Source organism: Planococcus citri, chromosome 1, assembly GCF_950023065.1.
Source record: "Planococcus citri chromosome 1, ihPlaCitr1.1, whole genome shotgun sequence".
Taxonomy (NCBI): Eukaryota; Metazoa; Arthropoda; class Insecta; order Hemiptera; family Pseudococcidae; genus Planococcus; species Planococcus citri.
The window spans coordinates 22,165,318-22,183,294 of NC_088677.1; the positions used below are offsets into that span (position 1 = coordinate 22,165,318).

At 33.5% G+C, this 17,977-nt stretch overlaps 3 protein-coding genes across 3 annotated transcripts in view; 1 reads left to right on the forward strand and 2 right to left on the reverse strand.

Annotated features, from left to right (window-relative positions):
- Positions 1 to 603: 603 nt before the first annotated feature.
- Cog6 (conserved oligomeric Golgi complex subunit 6) lies at positions 604 to 9,313 on the reverse strand. The gene is made up of 12 exons (XM_065370496.1): positions 9,078 to 9,313; positions 8,745 to 8,950; positions 8,396 to 8,506; positions 8,162 to 8,325; positions 7,850 to 8,069; positions 7,636 to 7,760; positions 4,458 to 4,684; positions 4,185 to 4,345; positions 1,619 to 1,852; positions 1,378 to 1,539; positions 1,122 to 1,283; positions 604 to 970 (listed from the first exon to the last, which is right to left on the reverse strand). Exons 2-12 carry the CDS (start codon positions 8,853 to 8,855, stop codon positions 719 to 721), a joined length of 1,929 nt encoding a protein of 642 aa, XP_065226568.1. The 5' UTR covers positions 8,856 to 8,950; positions 9,078 to 9,313; the 3' UTR covers positions 604 to 718.
- A 1,441-nt stretch (positions 9,314 to 10,754) lies between these two features.
- Positions 10,755 to 13,342, forward strand: LOC135849869 (procathepsin L-like). The gene is made up of 8 exons (XM_065370500.1): positions 10,755 to 10,912; positions 11,251 to 11,379; positions 11,470 to 11,619; positions 11,995 to 12,108; positions 12,192 to 12,325; positions 12,449 to 12,584; positions 12,814 to 12,974; positions 13,076 to 13,342. The coding sequence occupies exons 1-8, from the start codon at positions 10,910 to 10,912 to the stop codon at positions 13,272 to 13,274; spliced, it is 1,026 nt and encodes a 341-aa protein (XP_065226572.1). The 5' UTR covers positions 10,755 to 10,909; the 3' UTR covers positions 13,275 to 13,342.
- Positions 13,338 to 17,977, reverse strand: part of LOC135849868 (uncharacterized) — a 67,076-nt gene continuing 62,436 nt past the window's right edge. The window contains exon 6 of the mRNA XM_065370498.1: positions 13,338 to 17,492. Within this exon, the coding sequence (XP_065226570.1) occupies positions 15,410 to 17,492 (2,083 nt within the window). The 3' untranslated portion in view covers positions 13,338 to 15,409. The remainder of the gene's footprint in view (positions 17,493 to 17,977) is intronic.

Sequence of the window (17,977 nt, forward strand, 5' to 3'; positions counted from 1 at the left end):
AAAAAATTCTGATGCTGGAACAAAGAATTTTCCATGAATAGAACTTTTTTTTCATTTTTTTTCCAGCTTGGGAGCTACTGGCAGCACTTTTTTTTTACAGATGGGGAAAAATAAAAAATAGGGAATTATTTTCTCACTCGAGGTAACAATTTGGGGGGGGGGAGGTGGAAAATTCCAACTTGGCGAAATAAGGTACACCCTAGAAGGAGAATGGATAGTAATTTATTATGATAGAATATCTAGGTAATGTACTTTATGGGCCTAATTCATCAGGATCATAACACTGTCAAGCTCCAAGTTGATTGTATTGTATTTTATTGCATTGTATTATATTGTATTGTATGTCATTGCATTGTGTAATATGTACTTAATTAAAGGTTTCTATTAACTTTGGAATGCATTACTTAAGTAAAGTCTGTTTTTATTGAAGCCAATTGATTTCATTTCGTCCGAAAAGTAACTAAAGTGAGATGTACTCATTTCAAAGACACACTTCTCTTTTTTTATTTTTTTGAAATCGAGAAATTCAACTCACTTTGATTTGATAAAAATTAAAAATTCTTCTCCGAAGAAAAAGAAAAAAATAATAAATGAATGAATGAATAAACAAACAAATAAAACAAAATTTATTTTATCAACGTACATACCTTTACCTACATAGGTAGTATGTCTTCGGTCTATGCAGATGGAAATTCAGAGAAGGTTTGCGATCATTTGTTCAGAGTTCGTAACGCGATTCGGATGACATTAAAACCTCTTGTATGTACTGCGGAGAATGTGGCATCAAAGTTTTCGGATCTCGGTACAAATTTGTCGGCTCATAGACGCAATCGTACAGTTGCTTGTAAACAGCTACGATCACTTCGTAAGACCGTTTCAAAATTTTCTCTCGTTGCGCGTTATTGGCGATAAACGTGATTTGTGGCAGCATGATCGAACTCGGCGAATGCGTGAAATTTTCCAGTTTTTCCTGTAACAAGAACCAAAAGCAAAGACAAAATAAATTAGTCGCCAAATAAACAAAAACATGAACATAAATATGGTGACGTTTGATACAGCTGAGAATGAGGGAGCAAGAAAAGGAGAGAGAGAGGTAATTTACAAACGAATAAATTACGTACCATGAAACATTTCAAACTGGCAGCATCCATTCCAGGCACTTGGGATAGAGGCGCTTTCGACGTATCTTGTAAAATAGGATACATCAATCCTAAATTCAAATTATTTATCAAAAAACTAGCCTGCTCCGACGTTAATGTATCCATTTGAGCGTCTATTTGCGCCTGTCGCCAAAAGAAAAAGAATTAATTCGGTAATGTACGAGCTACATATAGGTACCTAGGTGATTGGTTACTCGATATCTGCGGCTGTACTTACTTGTAAACGTTCTAGCCATTCGTCGACAAATTCATAAAATGAAATCGTATTTAGAATTTCCGTCGAGCAATTCAAAAGATACACCGCCATATCGACGCTCGTTAGTTTAGATGCGCTCAAATTGATCGCTTGCAGTAGAGGTTCTACAACGCAGCTAATCACCTGTAATGGAACGTAACATGATAAGATGTAATGTAACTTTTTTTTTTTTTTTTTTTTTTTTGGAATGTAGTCAACTCACCTTGAGCGTGAATTCTTTCCTGTCGACGTTCAGTCCGACCATAGATAAGATTTCGCTCATGAAATTCAGCAGATAATTAACACCCGGCGACGGCGACAAATCGGCGCAAGGAGCTTCTACTTTTTCCAACACATTGTGTCTGACCAAATTCTGGATGGAATTCAAAAAAGCGCATTCCGTAATCTCGCCAAGTTCATTGAGCGTGCTACTCAGCGCGCTATCGTCGTTCAATTCCTGAAAGGTGGCAAAAAAAACCAGAATAAGTATTACGAATTGAAATGTGTTTAATTTTAAAAAGTTGAACTCTTTCGTAAAGATTTCGGTAATTTCTGACAAAAAAGGCTACCCTTGTAAAAATAAAACGAGACTGACAATTTTAACAAAAAGAAATGGTTTTCTGTCAGTTTCTTTCTGGTAAAAAAAAAACGAGAAATTAGGACAATTTTTTAAAAAAAGGTATAAATTTGACATTTTTTGAAAAAAATACTATTTTTAGAAATTTTCATTTTAGAATTTTTGGCAACAGGCAGGATTTTGGCAATTTTAACAAAAAGAAGAATTTTGTAAGGATTATCTACAATTCTACATACAAAGACATACTTTGGCAATTTTTGGCAAATACCTAACAAGGGAACCTCTTGAGGTGAGGTGTCACACTCCGATTTGAACGGGACCGTGATTTTTGGAAAGAGCATAGTCTAAAACCCCTAAAACCAAATTTTCAGCTGCCCAAGTTCACTTTTCGATTTTTGGCGAATTTTTGAAAATTCAAAATTGACTGTTTCTGGCGATTTATGCTTTTTTAAAAAAAGTACGTACTTGACCAGTAAAAATGGTCAAAATAAATCCCAGAACTGATATCAATTATCCGAATCCAAATTTCACCATTTCCAGCCATTCTGGAGCCTCCAGCGCGATTTTTCAATTTCTCCAGAATTTTGAATTTGCTCCAGAAGGCGTGAATATGAAGTTGGGCAGCTAAAAATCGAGTTGTATGTTACACTCGACCTGTTTAACGAGTTTATCCATATTTGAGCCGATATTGAGAGTGAAACCTCAAAAGTGGCTTTTTGACCAGCTTTTTTCAAAATTAAAAAATCAAAAAAATCAAAAGTTTCCCGTTTGTGTGGAAATTTTTGAAATTCACGCGAATCGCTGTATTTTGTCAGTAACCAACCTCCCAAATCAAAATTTCACAATTTTCGGCCATTCTGGAGTCTCCAGCGCGAGTTTTCAATTTCTCCAGAATTTTGAATTTGCTCCAGAAGGCGTGAATATGCAGTTGAGCAGCTAAAAATCGAGTTGTGTATTATACTCGCTTGTGTAACGAGTTTATCTACATTTGAGCCGATTTTGAGAGGGACACTTCAAGAGTGGTTTTTTGACCAGCTTTTTTCAAAATTAAAAAATCCAAAAAATCAAAAGATGACCGTTTGTGAGGAAATTTTTGAAATTTGCGCGAATCGCTGTATTTCTTCAAGAACTAAACCCCGGAGCGGAAATTCTACAATTTCCAGCCGTTTTGGAGCGAGAGTGACACTTCAAAAAACCACTTTTGAGGTGTCACTCTCAAAATTGGCTCAAATGTGGATAAACTCGTTAAACGGGTCGAGTGTAATATACAACTCAATTTTTAGCTGCCCAACTTCAAAATTCACGCCTTTTGGAGCAAATTCAAAATTCTGGAGAAATTGAAAAATCGCGATGGAGGCTCCAGAATGGCTGAAAATGGTGAAATTTGTTTTGGGACTTATTTTGACCATTTTTATTGATCAAGTACGTACTTTTTAAAAAAAAGCATAAATCGCCAAAAACAGACAATTTTTAATTTTTTAAAATTCGCCAAAAATCGAAAAATGAACTTGGACAGCTAAAAATTTGGTTTTGAGGGTTTTAGACTATGATCTTTCCAAAAATCGCGGTCCCATTCAAATCGGAGTGTGACACCTCAAGAGGTTCTCTTGTAAGCCAGACTTTTGGATAATTTTGAAGAAGAAAAATTTTAAAGCAAAAATTTGATAATTTTAGTAAAAAAATTGAAAATCAAAAATTTTTGAAAATAAGAAATTAAGTAGATACATTTTTTTCGAAAAGCGAGGTTTTTCACTTTGCAACTTATGGCAATTTTACGTACAAAAATTCAAGAAACCGAGAACTTTGACAATTTTTAGCAAAAAGTAATACTGACTATTTAATGGGAAAAAGCACGAATTTTTGACAATTTTTGGCCAAAAAATGGTACTTTTTTGCAATCTTTGTTGAAAAATATTTAGTAGAAATTTTTTGGCCATTGGCTTTTTTTTGCCAAATGAAGGGATTTTTAGGTAATAATTACAATTTTAGAATTTGAATATTGGCTAGTTGAAAAGTTCAATTATGATACAAAAGAAAAGCGTGAGGGCCAAAGTTTGCGAAAATTAATGTTTAGAGAGAGTTAATCAGAATTTTTCCGATCTTTGGCTTATTTTATGTCTAATTCTCTTGGCATAGCCAACTCGTAGGTAGGCAGGTCCAATACAGATTGGTAGGTGCAGGCGCCGAAAGAGTCGTGGAATGGCGTACTTACGTCCGAAATGATTTTCGAATAATAACGTAGTAAGCTGGCCGAATCGTACAATTCAAAAGGAGACGACGACGACGAAATTAAATACTCGATGCGAACGACCAGAATGTTGCAAACGCCTTCCGTTATATTCGACATGCCCTTGCGTATTTCGTTTTGAATATCTGCGACAAGGTAAAATAATGATGATGGCACATGGTACTAGGTAAGTAGGTAAGTAAAAAGTAAGGTAGGTACATATGTTTGTATGTATGTATTTTTTTTTGAACGACTTACCTTGCCTATTAAGATTGCACTCCTTCAAAAACAGCGAGAAATACTCTTTCTCGGTGGGAATATACTGTCGCAGCCAGGCTAACATATCGCCAACGTATCGTTTTTTATCATGCACATAGGTTTCGATAGGTTTGGGAAAACCATTTGCTCCGCCTTTGGTCAACGCGTCGATGAATAAACGGACCATTACCGCTCGTCTGGCAGCGCTGTACTCGTCCATTAAATTACTGCAAACACAGTACGCAATTATTACCTCAAAACGACAGAAAAAAAAAAAAACTAGACAGCTAAGCAAAGCTTAGCTGCAAAGTGTGCGTAGCTAGCTGCCTTTTCTACAGCTATAACCGTTATTACATCTAGGTAGTGCATAAGTGAATCAACCATGTCACAGTGATGAGAATTTTTGAAACTCTCACTGCTTCAAAATAATAATTGTTTTTCAGTGTTTTCATATTTTCCAAATTACAATAGGTATTTCAGAATAATTTATAAGCTTGTATTGCTTCTAAATTAAGAAATTTCTAGTTGTTTTTCATAGTTTGCATTGTTTTAAAATTTACAAAATTTCAAATCGATTTCCCGAATTCCCCATCGCTACAATTTCATAAAGTTTTCAATAAATTTTCAGAATTTTGCATTGCTGCTGAGTTAGGAAATTTGCAATCAATTTTTAGAATTCACATTGCCTCTAAATAGTCAAATTTTGAATAATTTTTCAGAATTCTTATTGTCTTTAAATTAAAAAATTTCAAATTCAATTTTCAAGTTCATATTGTTCACAAATTGTAAAACGTTTACTCAATTTTTGGAATTTACATTGCCTCCAATTTTTCAGAATTCTCATCTTGTTCATAAATATTACAATACTTATTTTATATAATTTTCAAGTTCACATTATCTGCAACTTACAGAACTTTTAATCAATTTTTGGAATTCTCAGCGTCTCTAAATACAAATTTTCATACTATTTTTTTTAGAATTTCCATTGTCTTCAAATTTATAAATTTTCAAACCAATTTTCAGAACTTGCTTTTTATTCTAAATTAAGAATTAAATCTTATAAAATATGTTAAGAATTTGAATTGCCTCTAAATTACACAAAAAAAAATATGGGTAATTTTTACAAAAAAATTTAACTAAATACTGGTATTTAGCACAATCAAGTACCAGATCCCATTTAATAATTTTTACTGTAATCATTTAGTAAAAATTATCATGTTAATAAATTTTGCTATAGGTACCTACCAATAGTAAAAATCATTTTGTTTTAATAATTTTTACTAAATCATGATAATAAAAATTTCATGTTTCAATTGTACAAAAATTAGTTTAATTACTCATTTTGAAGTAATTTTTAAATTATAAGTAAAAAGTTAAAAATTATTCATGTCAAGGTAATTCTTTTAAGAATTAAATCTTATAAAATATGTTAAGAATTTGAATTGCCTCTAAATTACACAAAAAAAAATATGGGTAATTTTTACAAAAAAATTTAACTAAATACTGGTATTTAGCACAATTAAGTACCAGATCCCATTTAATAATTTTTACTGTAATCATTTAGTAAAAATTATCATTTTAATAAATTTTGCTATAGGTACCTACCAATAGTAAAAATCATTTTGTTTTAATAATTTTTACTAAATCATGATAATAAAAATTTCATGTTTCAATTGTACAAAAATTAGTTTAATTACTCATTTTGAAGTAATTTTTAAATTATAAGTAAAAAGTTAAAAATTATTCATGTCAAGGTAATTCTTTTAAGAATTAAATCTTATAAAATATGTTAAGAATTTGAATTGCCTCTAAATTACACAAAAAAAAATATGGGTAATTTTTACAAAAAAATTTAACTAAATACTGGTATTTAGCACAATTAAGTACCAGATCCCATTTAATAATTTTTACTGTAATCATTTAGTAAAAATTATCATTTTAATAAATTTTGCTATAGGTACCTACCAATAGTAAAAATCATTTTGTTTTAATAATTTTTACTAAATCATGATAATAAAAATTTCATGTTTCAATTGTACAAAAATTAGTTTAATTACTCATTTTGAAGTAATTTTTAAATTATAAGTAAAAAGTTAAAAATTATTCATGTCAAGGTAATTCTTTTAAGAATTAAATCTTATAAAATATGTTAAGAATTTGAATTGCCTCTAAATTACACAAAAAAAAATATGGGTAATTTTTACAAAAAAATTTAACTAAATACTGGTATTTAGCACAATTAAGTACCAGATCCCATTTAATAATTTTTACTGTAATCATTTAGTAAAAATTATCATTTTAATAAATTTTGCTATAGGTACCTACCAATAGTAAAAATCATTTTGTTTTAATAATTTTTACTAAATCATGATAATAAAAATTTCATGTTTCAATTGTACAAAAATTAGTTTAATTACTCATTTTGAAGTAATTTTTAAATTATAAGTAAAAAGTTAAAAATTATTCATGTCAAGGTAATTCTTACTATACTTATGGCTATAGGTAGATAGAAAATTAATGAAATGAATTTTTAGTTAGCAAATGATATCATAATTCATAACTCAATTTCAGCATTATTTTTGCCCCATTATCATGTACTACGTAGGTAGTAAACTCCAAAGCATTTACCTATCCGATTTTCCTATGAAAAATCTGTCACCTACCTACTTACCTCACGGGGATTCGAACCTGGGTCCCTAAATTTCCTATTCCTACCTACATGCCCTATCCACTCAGCCACCACATCACTACGAGGGTTACGGCATTAAAATAATATATTTGTTTGGTAAACACCCCACCAAGCCTCTCCCACTTGAAATACACAGCTGGCAGACTGGGGGTGTAACAGGGTACAATGCAACGCAGCTGTTTATAAAATGATGAAAGGATAAGGCTGGGGGTATAGCAGGGTACAATGAGCGGCAGGTGGTTTACAAGTCCCCTTTCTCCTTTTTTAGGATTTAATGCATTAAAATAATGAACTAAAATTGCAATTACTCAGCAATTACCCATCCGAATTGAATGAAAATTAATCTATTCCCTCCGCCTTAATGATTCTCAAATGGTGTCCAATAGGTACAAAAAACGGTTGGATAGCTTAAGAGAACATTCAGTTCCAATAAAATTTCATTTCTCAAAGCGAAACCAATAGTGTGCTACGCACACTAAAAATACTCACGAAAACGACACAGCTCTGTTTTGAAAATGTTTCATAGCCTTGGTTAACAGAAAAGCTATTTTTGCCGACTCGATGTCTTTACAGTGAATCTGAGTCCAACGGTACAGAAACTCCAAAGCTGTTTCCTGAAACCATTAAATCACATATGCTATCATTTCTGAAAAATAACTTTGTATTTAAGCTATCAATGTACGTAATAAAGCTAGTATGTTACCTGAAGTAAACTTAATTCTTCCATTATGCTGACAGCCGAAGTGGTATGACCGCAGTTTAGTAATATTTGACACGAATTGTATATATATTGCGATTTATCCAATACGCCGAAAAATTCTGTATTGATATCGGCCTGCTTTAAAATTTCCGTCTCCTTTTTGGAAAGTTGGAACTGCTGCAGATACGACGACAATATCGTTTCTTCCATACGTAATCGTTCGCTGTTGACCAAATTACGAATGGGTATACACATATGTAGTAAAAACCCACAATTGACAATATTATTGCAAAATTTAATACCGGTAAGACTTACCTTTCTTTTATGAATTTTGAAGCGTGATCTTGAAGATGAAAAGTTTTATTTTTCGTAAGTCGCAATTTGTCGATGGACTCGTTTACCGCCTCGTCAATGTTGACGGCATTTTCGTGAACTTGGTCTAAAGCTTTTTTGATTCCTTCGGAATGTTTCAAAAAATCCTGACACAAATAAGTAGGTAAAATATTAAATGTGCAGAATCAGCCAAGAATGCGATGCGATAACACCTACCTTGATTATATGTATTCCTCTTCTTTCTATTTTACTCCTGAGTGTACGACGAAAATTCAACGAATTTTCATTGGAAATTGTCGACAATTCGTGAAAGGCTTCTAAGGTTTTCTAAATAACATCAAAATCATTAAATCAACAACGAGAATCGTCTCAAGTAGCACTTGCTATGTTCTGAGTGCGAAATTGTACTACTCGCGAATCATACAGGTGTTTTTGTATCATTCGCGAAATATCCGGACTCAAGTTTCATTTTCAACTTGGCTCAATAAAAAAAGCTATATATTTTTAATGTTGTATTGTTGTAAGAGTACCATATCCGGACTGGGATCTTCGCTATGATACTCACGTTATTCTTTCCTAATTTCATAAGCAATATCTTCTGCAATCGTTCGCTGTGAAACAGAGCGCCCTTATCTTCTTTGGTACGCGAATTCTCGTCGAATTCACTCGGTGCCATCTTCGTCGTTGTCACTATCGTTGCTACTCTATTACTTCATTCGGCAAATGTGCACGTACACAGATGACAATGCCGGATACACCAAAACTGGTTCACTGTGGGGACAAAAAACGTCAAAACCTATAAGTACCCTTTGTAAAGTGACTTGAAATATGTACGTACATATTGTTAAACTAGTAGAAAATGAGAAACAGTGACGAATATAATGTGAAAAGCTGTTACCTGTGATCAATGAAAGAAAAAAGTTGAGGTACCTAGTTACATACTGTTCCAATGCACCATGAGTACCTAATCTGACTACCTTAATTATTCATGCTTGAATATTCAATGTAATAATTGGAAAAATGAATCCGATTGCGCTGTATTTCGGTATTACGTGATTAATTAATTATACTTTAATTCAATTTATTGAAAATTGAAGAAATTGAAGAAATTGATGTGATGATGTTTACGAAGGATCAACTGATAAGAACTTGATAAAGTAAATACACGGTAATTACGTAAATTCAATCTGACAAATCTGCTAGGTGGTAACGGTAAGTATGGGATGATTCGTTCAATTTGCATTTTGACCAAATTTGACCAAAATTGAAAATTGAGCTAAAATTTGAATTTGTCGTCTCGTCTTCGCAAATAATTTTTGAATTAGTGTGTAATAGTTGAATAATTTTTGCAATTTCGTGATGGAGCTGTGAGAATCGACATCGACGAGTGCCTTGAAACACCGAATTCTTTGATTTTTCTTCGTGAAATGCATACTGAATTGATGTTCTTGTTGCAATTACTCGGGGTTATTGCTCCGTGGGTACTGGGTACGTAATTTGTTGCCCTCGAAAAGACATTTACCTTTACGGAACATGGGTTTGGAGAAGAAGTATCAATCGAATTATTTTGTGGGTGAATATAGTAATTGGAATTGAACAAATTATTTGGGATGGGAAGGAGAAGGAAGAATAAACATAAAATATCATTCAGGGGAAGACTTGAGTTACCTACCCTACCTACTTTCATCTAGGCTAACGAATATTTTTTATGAACAGCAAAATAATTACCAGAATAACGTGGAGGAATGGCAGTTTTGATGAGAGACCCCGATTTGTTATTCTTCTTGAAGTCAGACTCCATAAAGTGATTCTGACATACCCTACGAAGTGAGATTATAAAGTTCTGTTTCACTAAGCGAGGTCAATTTCATGTTCAATGTAAAACAAACAGCATCATTATGGATTGTTCATTTTGTACATCAATCTTCTATCACAAATGGTTCCGCTTTTGCAGCCAGCTGAAAATTATTGAAAAATTCTAACCTGTGTAAATAATCAATTTTTTGGAATCAAAATTGGAATGAATAGGTATACAATACTACGGATTCTAAAAATTCGTATTCAACGATCTTGAAAACGTACTATTCGATATATTACACGATTTTTGGCGACTTTTCAAAATTTCATCCTATTTAGGAGGGCATAAGAGGGTTTTGAGGAAACGTATAAACTGAAAAAAAGTTCATATTCGGGTTCAGTGTCCTCGATAACGTACCATTCGATATATCACTCGACTTTTCACGATTTTTCAAAATTTTGACCCCTTTTTTAGTCACATGAGTTTATTTCGTCGTGGTTTAATTTCAATTAGGTATACCTAGGTAGGTAGTAGGCTGAATAGGCATCTGTGGAGTGTCTTCAATCTTTCTTTGACCTGAACTAGTACCTGCACGAGGGTTTCCCTCTTTTAAAAAATTTCAAATTGTTTATAAAAACAATTCATGTTGTGTAAATAATCAGGTATCCACAGTATACGAGTACATACACAATTAAGCCAGGTAATTTTACTTACCACGTCAATCTAACCGGTACCATACCATTGCTTTAGATAGCTAAATCAGCATTTCTCATATTATGTTTATGCTACATAATCAGCGACTCCTTTCACGAAATTAATTTTTAATGAAAATATAACACGTCATTTTATAAGTAAATGAGTATAGTATCATTACCACGATGAAGATTAAGTACAACGTTTTTTTGCATGAAAACTTCATCCGGTAAAGTAAGATGGTAAGTTATCACTGTGATATTGAACATCAGTTAGGGTTACTAATCCTGTATTATTTAATGTATTTACCTTAACATACGTAATTTTGTGAATGTCTTTGACTAACAATTCAAATAAGATATATATTTACTAACGATGTTGTAACATTTTTCGTCCATTTCGTAGATCTCTCGAATAAGCAAAATTATGATTTTTGCATACCTAAATTGACCTACCTCTTTCTTCTTTTAAGAAAAAAAAAACGCTTAATTTTGTTTGTAAAAATCCTGCAAATAAGGAATATACTCAATTACTCAGCTTGCAAAATATAATATTACATCTTTGTGTATCGATCATTTAGATTATTCAAAATGCACATTTTGCATGGAAAACTTTCCTCGCTTTGGGCCTATTTGGAGTACTGCAGATCATCAACTCAGAACCTATTAAATCTTCGCCACATTTAGACGAACATTGGGAAAGTTTTAAGGTAAATACTGTTCCAACGTAGGTAATTGAATCACAAAAAATTACTGATCCGTCATTTTTGCTCGAATTTGGCCTTTGGGTAACTTTTCAGACGCGGTTTAACAAAACTTACCATCCAGTTTCGGAGAATAAAAGAAGACAAATATGGGAGAAAAATTATCACATGATAAACAAGCATAACGAAGAACATAAACAAGGCTTGCATACGTACGAATTGGAAATAAATCATTTGGCGGACTTGGTAAGCATAATTATATTCTTAACAGCGCCTGTGTGCATATACGTTAGGCAACTCTTCGTACATCATCAAAAATACAATAAAAAGATCCTTTCACGATAAGATAGTGGAATCGACACTTTCTTCAATTTTGACGAAAGTCACCCAAAATGTTAGTTTTTATGTAAAACCATCTCAACATTTTTTTGAGTCGACCCCTCCCCCCCTCCCCTCACTCACTCCAACTCGAGAAATTTTCTCGTACGTGTTCAAAATTCCAAATTTTCGTTCTCCGGAAACATCATTACTTTCATGATCCGAGGAGGAGGAGTGCCTCAAATTTCAAAGCTCTTTAATCAAAATATTGGAGTAGGTAAATTTTTCACGTTTGTATTCCAGAACCAAAGACAATACTTGAGAGAAATGGTAAGATTATCGCAATCTAAAAAGAAACCATCGAGCAGAGAAATCACAGGTTTACCTCACCATAATTTGACTGCGATCCCGGAAGAAGTAGGTTTCATAATATAATTCATATGATTCCAATGTAACGATACATACCCACATATGAAAAATGTCTGTTCTTAAATTCACAGCTAGACTGGAGAAAAGAAGGCTTCATTACAGAACCAGAAAACCAAGAAGAATGCGGCTCTTGCTACGCTTTCAGCGTTGCTGGTTGTCTACAAGGACAATATTTCAAAAGTCGAAAAAAAATCATAAATTTCAGGTACGTGCATAAATAATATTAAATGTGCTTGGATTTTCAATAGAGCCATTTAACAATAAGCTGGATGAAAATTTCATTTATCTGTAATCTATTCATTTTTTTCATTTTTTTTTTTTTTTTTAGCGCTCAGCAATTAGTGGACTGCTCTTATACTGCAGGAAACCTAGGCTGTGCCGGAGGTTCTTTACGTAATACGCTGAAATATGTTCAATCAGTAGGAGGTTTGATGGTAGAAGAAGATTACCCATATACCGCTAAAGTAAATAGCAATTTTATTTTATTTATTGTGCTTTTAACTGGATTATGAAGTTTAATTTGGAACTGAAACTTTAAATATTTCTCAATTTGCAGTTTTGGGTGTATTTTTGAAAATCAAAGGGCAAAAAATCAAAATTTTAACGAATTGACCTACAACGCTGGAATTTTATGTGCCCCATTTTGAAGTATATTCAAATAGGTACCTATTTTGTGTTTTGAAATTATTTTAGCAATCCACATGCAATTTCAAAAGAAGTAAGGCAGCCATCAAAATAAAAACCTGGGGTATATTACCTCCAAGAGACGAAATTGCTTTGAGAAACGCATTAGTCACAATTGGTCCAATTGCTGTGTCAGTTAACGCTAGTCCCACCACATTCCAGCTCTACGCGTAAGTTGAAAATATTTATGTAATTAAGTAGGTAAAGATAACCGCACATCTACATAGCAATAAGACTTTTCAAAACCAGAATTTTCTCATCTTTTCAACAGGAAAGGAGTTTATTACGACCGCGAGTGCAAATCTGATTCCGTAAATCACGCCATGCTGCTGGTAGGTTACACAAAAAAGGCATGGATTTTGAAAAATTGGTGGACAGAAGAATGGGGCGAAGATGGTTACATGTTATTAAAACGAGGACAGAATGCATGCGCGATTGCTAATTACGCCGCATACGCTACGATTTTATAAACCATTATTGCCTATTTTTTAAAATTTAAATTTCATTATAAATTGATAATAAAAAATATACAATTGTTGTTAGAACTTTTATTTGATTATTCGTACAAAAAAGAAATTAATATTTTTAAGCTATAACGAAATTTGTTTTCAATCAATTTTTCAGTCTCACTTTAATTATTTTATAAAAGCAAGTGAGCAATGAAAAATTGATTAAGCAAAAAATATTTTCACGGCAATTCGAATTTCTTAAATTTATACCTAAAATCGATTCAATAAAAGTTTTTTCTACCTACTCGTAGAATAAACAAAAATTAATGCGAAAATATCTTGAGCAAATAAATATATCCTACTTATTCACTTATATAATTAAATATTTTGGCACTTCTTCAAATTTTTCAAATGTAAGTTGAACATTCTACAAAAATAATTAGATAATTAATTAGAAAAACAAAACATGAGAAAAATAAGGAAAACCAATAATATTATTAAAATGACAAGAAGAAAATTATTTTTAAAATGAGCACACATGCTCAATATATACGCATGTTCCTTCAGCACATATATAGAATACTTAATAAAATATCATTAAATTAATAATGTTAAAATTTAATTTAGAGATCGATTTATTCAAGAAAAAAAGAGAAAAAAAATAATAATTGTAGAAAATAACACACACTAATACAAATTACACACGTACACGATATCCACACGTTCGTCAACTCGTCCTTAATTAAATTAAATTACAGAAAAAAAATTAAAAACGTGTAATAAAAATAATTAGTATAGATATAAAATTCGTCAATATTAAATACAGGTACTTATTAACTTAATATGGTTAACTCTTTTCTAAAAGAAAAAAAATCAGTTAATCGTAACTATGCAGCAGTCAATCAAAAAAATATAAATAAAAATATGTTAAATACATTAAGAATTTTAATTAAAATTTGATCTTTACTCGCAATGAGAGTGAGAAGATTGCAAATATACGTCAATTTTAATGTAGGTATCAACATAAGAAGTATCGAACAATGATGGCAATAAGAATTTCCGTTAAGTAGATATTTCGTATCGTATTGTACTAAGATAGGTATTAGGTAAGTAAAGTACTAACAAATGCCAAATAATCACACAATCAAACATGCCTATCAATCGAACTATACGATAAGATTTATGACTGAGCGGTAGCGCAAAATAATTTAAAAATATCTTTCGAACAGTACTTTTTTTTTAAAAAGAAAAAATACACGTTCTTTTTTGTCATCCATACGCTTTTATTATGCAATCTTCAAAGCATACAATAGCTTGAGTATATAAAGAAAGGTACCTATCACATTATGTTGAACTTAATTTTTTTTTCGAAATCACAATTTCTATGGAAAATGAACAGCTAAATTATAGCTTAATTGGCAGGTATCCTTTTAATATTTCATTTCTACATTTTATGTAGGCCAACTTGGTAAATTGATAATAGTAATACATATAAAATCAAGTGAAAGACATCAAAAAAGCCCTATCAGCTCTTTATGAAGTAATGAATGAACAAATTTGAATAATAAAATGGGACCGGTCATCAATCAATAGCTTTAGCGTCGTTATCAACTTCCACGAATCTTTCAATTTCAAAATTACAACACAGTTTTTTTACCTTTTATTTTTTTCAACCCATTGCTGCATAAAAAACTACATTTTTGTAGCAATTTTCGAAATTAAAAAATAAATAAGTCTTTTTTATTGGAGCGTAACATTTGTAATCATGTTGTTTAAAACAGCTTGTTTTATACCGCAACAGCTTTGTATGTACCTAATTAGGTAGGTACCTATGAACATTATATTCATTGGGGTAACTTTTATCTTGTATGCATTTTTTTCATATATTGAAATATGTTAAGAGAAATTTTCGCAAAAATCAAAAAGATTTAGTATGATTGTTTGTAGTTTGAATATTAAGTAATTTAAGTTGAAAGTAGTTTTTGAAAAGTTTTCTTTTTCCATTAAAGAAATACGTAGGTAGGTATCTTCAAAATTCATCCACAAGAAGAAAGTGGTTTTTTTTTTTTTAAACATTTGTTTCCGATAAAGCATCACTATGGTGAGCTGAATATGAGCAAAATTTCAAATTATAAGTTTAGTAGAAATCACATCGTTCAATTATCACCTTCTCTGAACCATCGTTTTTGTTGAGAGTACGAAGATTGTTGTACATTGTACGCTGTCGAGGATGAGCTTTGTTCATTTCTGCCAAATCTGGCAGATGATCTGGGAGAATGCTCGGGACTATCGATATCCCAATTACCTCTTCTAATACCCCAGCTTTCGGTGAACTCGGAAGCTGATCTGGCTAACGATGGCTGACTAAGAGATCTAACCAGACTACCAGTTTCTTCGTCGTCTTCGTCGAAATACCTTCTAGGTCTGTAATAGGAACTGCCATCGCTCATGTTATCCGGCACATCTTGTCGGGCAAAATCGACCATGATTTCGCTCATCGATCTAACATCCATATCGGATCTCAAACTAGACCTGGATGTTCTCCTTGAACGTGCTAACGGATCGGACGTGTAAGGATGAGCAAAAACTTCAGCTAGACGGATAGACGATGCATCCGAATCGTATTCGTATAACGTTGGTAAAGAACTTCTTCTGCTACGAGTATCCCATTCGGATTTTCTACGGTAGCGATTCGATCCACCGGGAGCTCGTTGATCGAATAATCGATCGGGTGGTGTTAGAACTCGTATGATGACGTCCCATTTCGGGGGTTCGAATAATTTCTCGTATCTTTGATCTTTACGTATACGTTCGTAATCTTCTCTGGATGAAGCTTCAGTCAGCATCGTACGCAATGTGGATTCGGTCGTGATGATTTTACGCCATTTTTTCTTATCTTCCAACGAGAGAGTTTGCTCGGTACGGTATTCTTTCGTTTCTGATGTTTCAGCCGGAGAATATTCTAACACTTTGATCAACGAATCCCAATTTTGAGGCGGTGGATTTGGCACTGGTATATCTAAAGTTGAACGATACTGCTGTTCGAGGTCCATTTGCGTTCTATAACGTTCGTCAGATCTGCTAACCGCTGGTATACCGTAAATGGACGAGTTTTCCGAATGGCTTTCCCAATCGGTGGCGGTTTCGTCACCACTGGGTGAAGGAGCATTGGGATTCGGGTAGTTTCGAATTTCCACGTCCCATTTGGTGGGTGGAGGAGGTGGTGGTTTGGCGTGGTATTCGGTAACTTGGCGACGATGACGTTCGATATCTTCGATGGTTTTCTTCTCGGTAATGGTACGTAAGAATACATCGTCGACAAAATGAGAGGTGATCTCGGGACGACGTTGGACAACCAAAGGAGGTTCTTTTACTTCGGTGTGCAGCTCGGTACGGTGGAAATCGCTTTCTTCCATGGCAGATCTGTCGAAAGTTTCTTCGATATATTCGCTCTTGTCGACTTTATCGTGTTTGCGAATAACTTCCGAATATATAGGAGGCGATTTGGCCTTGGGTGGTGTGTGGATTTCTGGCTTGTACATAAACGTTCTGGATCGTTCGGTTAATTCGACTGTTTCGTCTCGTTCGTGAATAGTGCTCAAATTACGCTCTTGCATGATCAAACTACCCTCGGAATCGGATGAAGGAGGACTAGGCGTGGGTGGAGGTAGAGGAGCTTTCTTGATCCTCATTTCAACGTTGAACTTGGGCTCCGGAGGTGGTGGTCTGTGTTTGATTGCCGAACCGGTGTTAATCTCCATTTCACTCAAGTGGCCGTATTGTTCGGAGAAGTACGAGCTCTCTTGCACGTAAGCTTTGTTCTCGTAAGAACCGCTCGAGCTCAACGATCTGCGTAAACTTCGACCGTCCATTTCTTCTACCTCGGAATGCGTGGTACTGGGCGATTCCGATGGGTAATCACTGGGCAGTGTATCGGCTCCGCTAATAATGGCAACTTCGGATTCGCTAATGCTGGCAGTGGTTGTCATGAATGTATGGGCTCTGGGGATCTTCAACCCATCATACATTCCTAAACTGGAATCCGATATTTTGGTGATTTCGGAACCAGTCGCTGGTACAGGATGTCTGCGGATCACTTGAATTCGTCGATTACGAAGGCAGTAATATGATCCGGCTAATCCGAGCAGTACCAGAGATAAGAATAGAATTCCGCAAATTATCAATAGTATTTGAAAACCTTTCAAAGGTGCCGGGGTTGAAGTTTCGGGGTACGTTTGTCTGAAAATAAACACAATAATAAGTAGGTAAGTAGGTTGCGAATAATTTGAAAATACACAGTTGAAACAATAATTTAAAAAAATAAAATAAATGCAGTTATGGGGTGACTCAAAATCAGAGATGGAATCGATTATAATCGATGCTACATCGATGATTTTCTTCAAAATAATCGGAAATAATCGATTAATCGACGGCGATTAATCGGTCGATTAAATCGACGGCCAAACACAGCAAAACATGACGTCATGCGGAACGATCGGTACCTTGGCCCATTGCAACTTAACCATTGACCAATGAAAAAGCCTGAAATATTAGTACAATATAGGTAGCGCCAAGATTCGATTAATCGACCGATTAATCGATGCTGTCCGATTATTTTAATCGGCCGATTATAATCGGCTATAATCGATTATAATCGGTAATCGTTCCATCTCTGCTCAAAATCCCTAAATAAAAATTGATTTCCTGTCTACAGGGTGGCCAGA

What these genes read in the sequence shown, in the direction of transcription:
- Cog6 (XM_065370496.1), bottom strand. Translation starts at nt 8,855, where the DNA reads ATGGCACCGAGTGAATTCGACGAGAATTCGCGTACCAAAGAAGATAAG. An exon ending in TGAAATTAGGAAAGAATAAC is followed by an intron (nt 8,507 to 8,744) that starts GTGAGTATCATA and finishes GATGTTATTTAG; the next exon opens with AAAACCTTAGAAGCCTTTCA. An exon ending in GTGCAATCTTAATAGGCAAG is followed by an intron (nt 4,346 to 4,457) that starts GTAAGTCGTTCA and finishes ACCTTGTCGCAG; the next exon opens with ATATTCAAAACGAAATACGC.
- LOC135849869 (XM_065370500.1), top strand. An exon ending in AACATTGGGAAAGTTTTAAG is followed by an intron (nt 11,380 to 11,469) that starts GTAAATACTGTT and finishes GTAACTTTTCAG; the next exon opens with ACGCGGTTTAACAAAACTTA. An exon ending in AAAAAAATCATAAATTTCAG is followed by an intron (nt 12,326 to 12,448) that starts GTACGTGCATAA and finishes TTTTTTTTTTAG; the next exon opens with CGCTCAGCAATTAGTGGACT.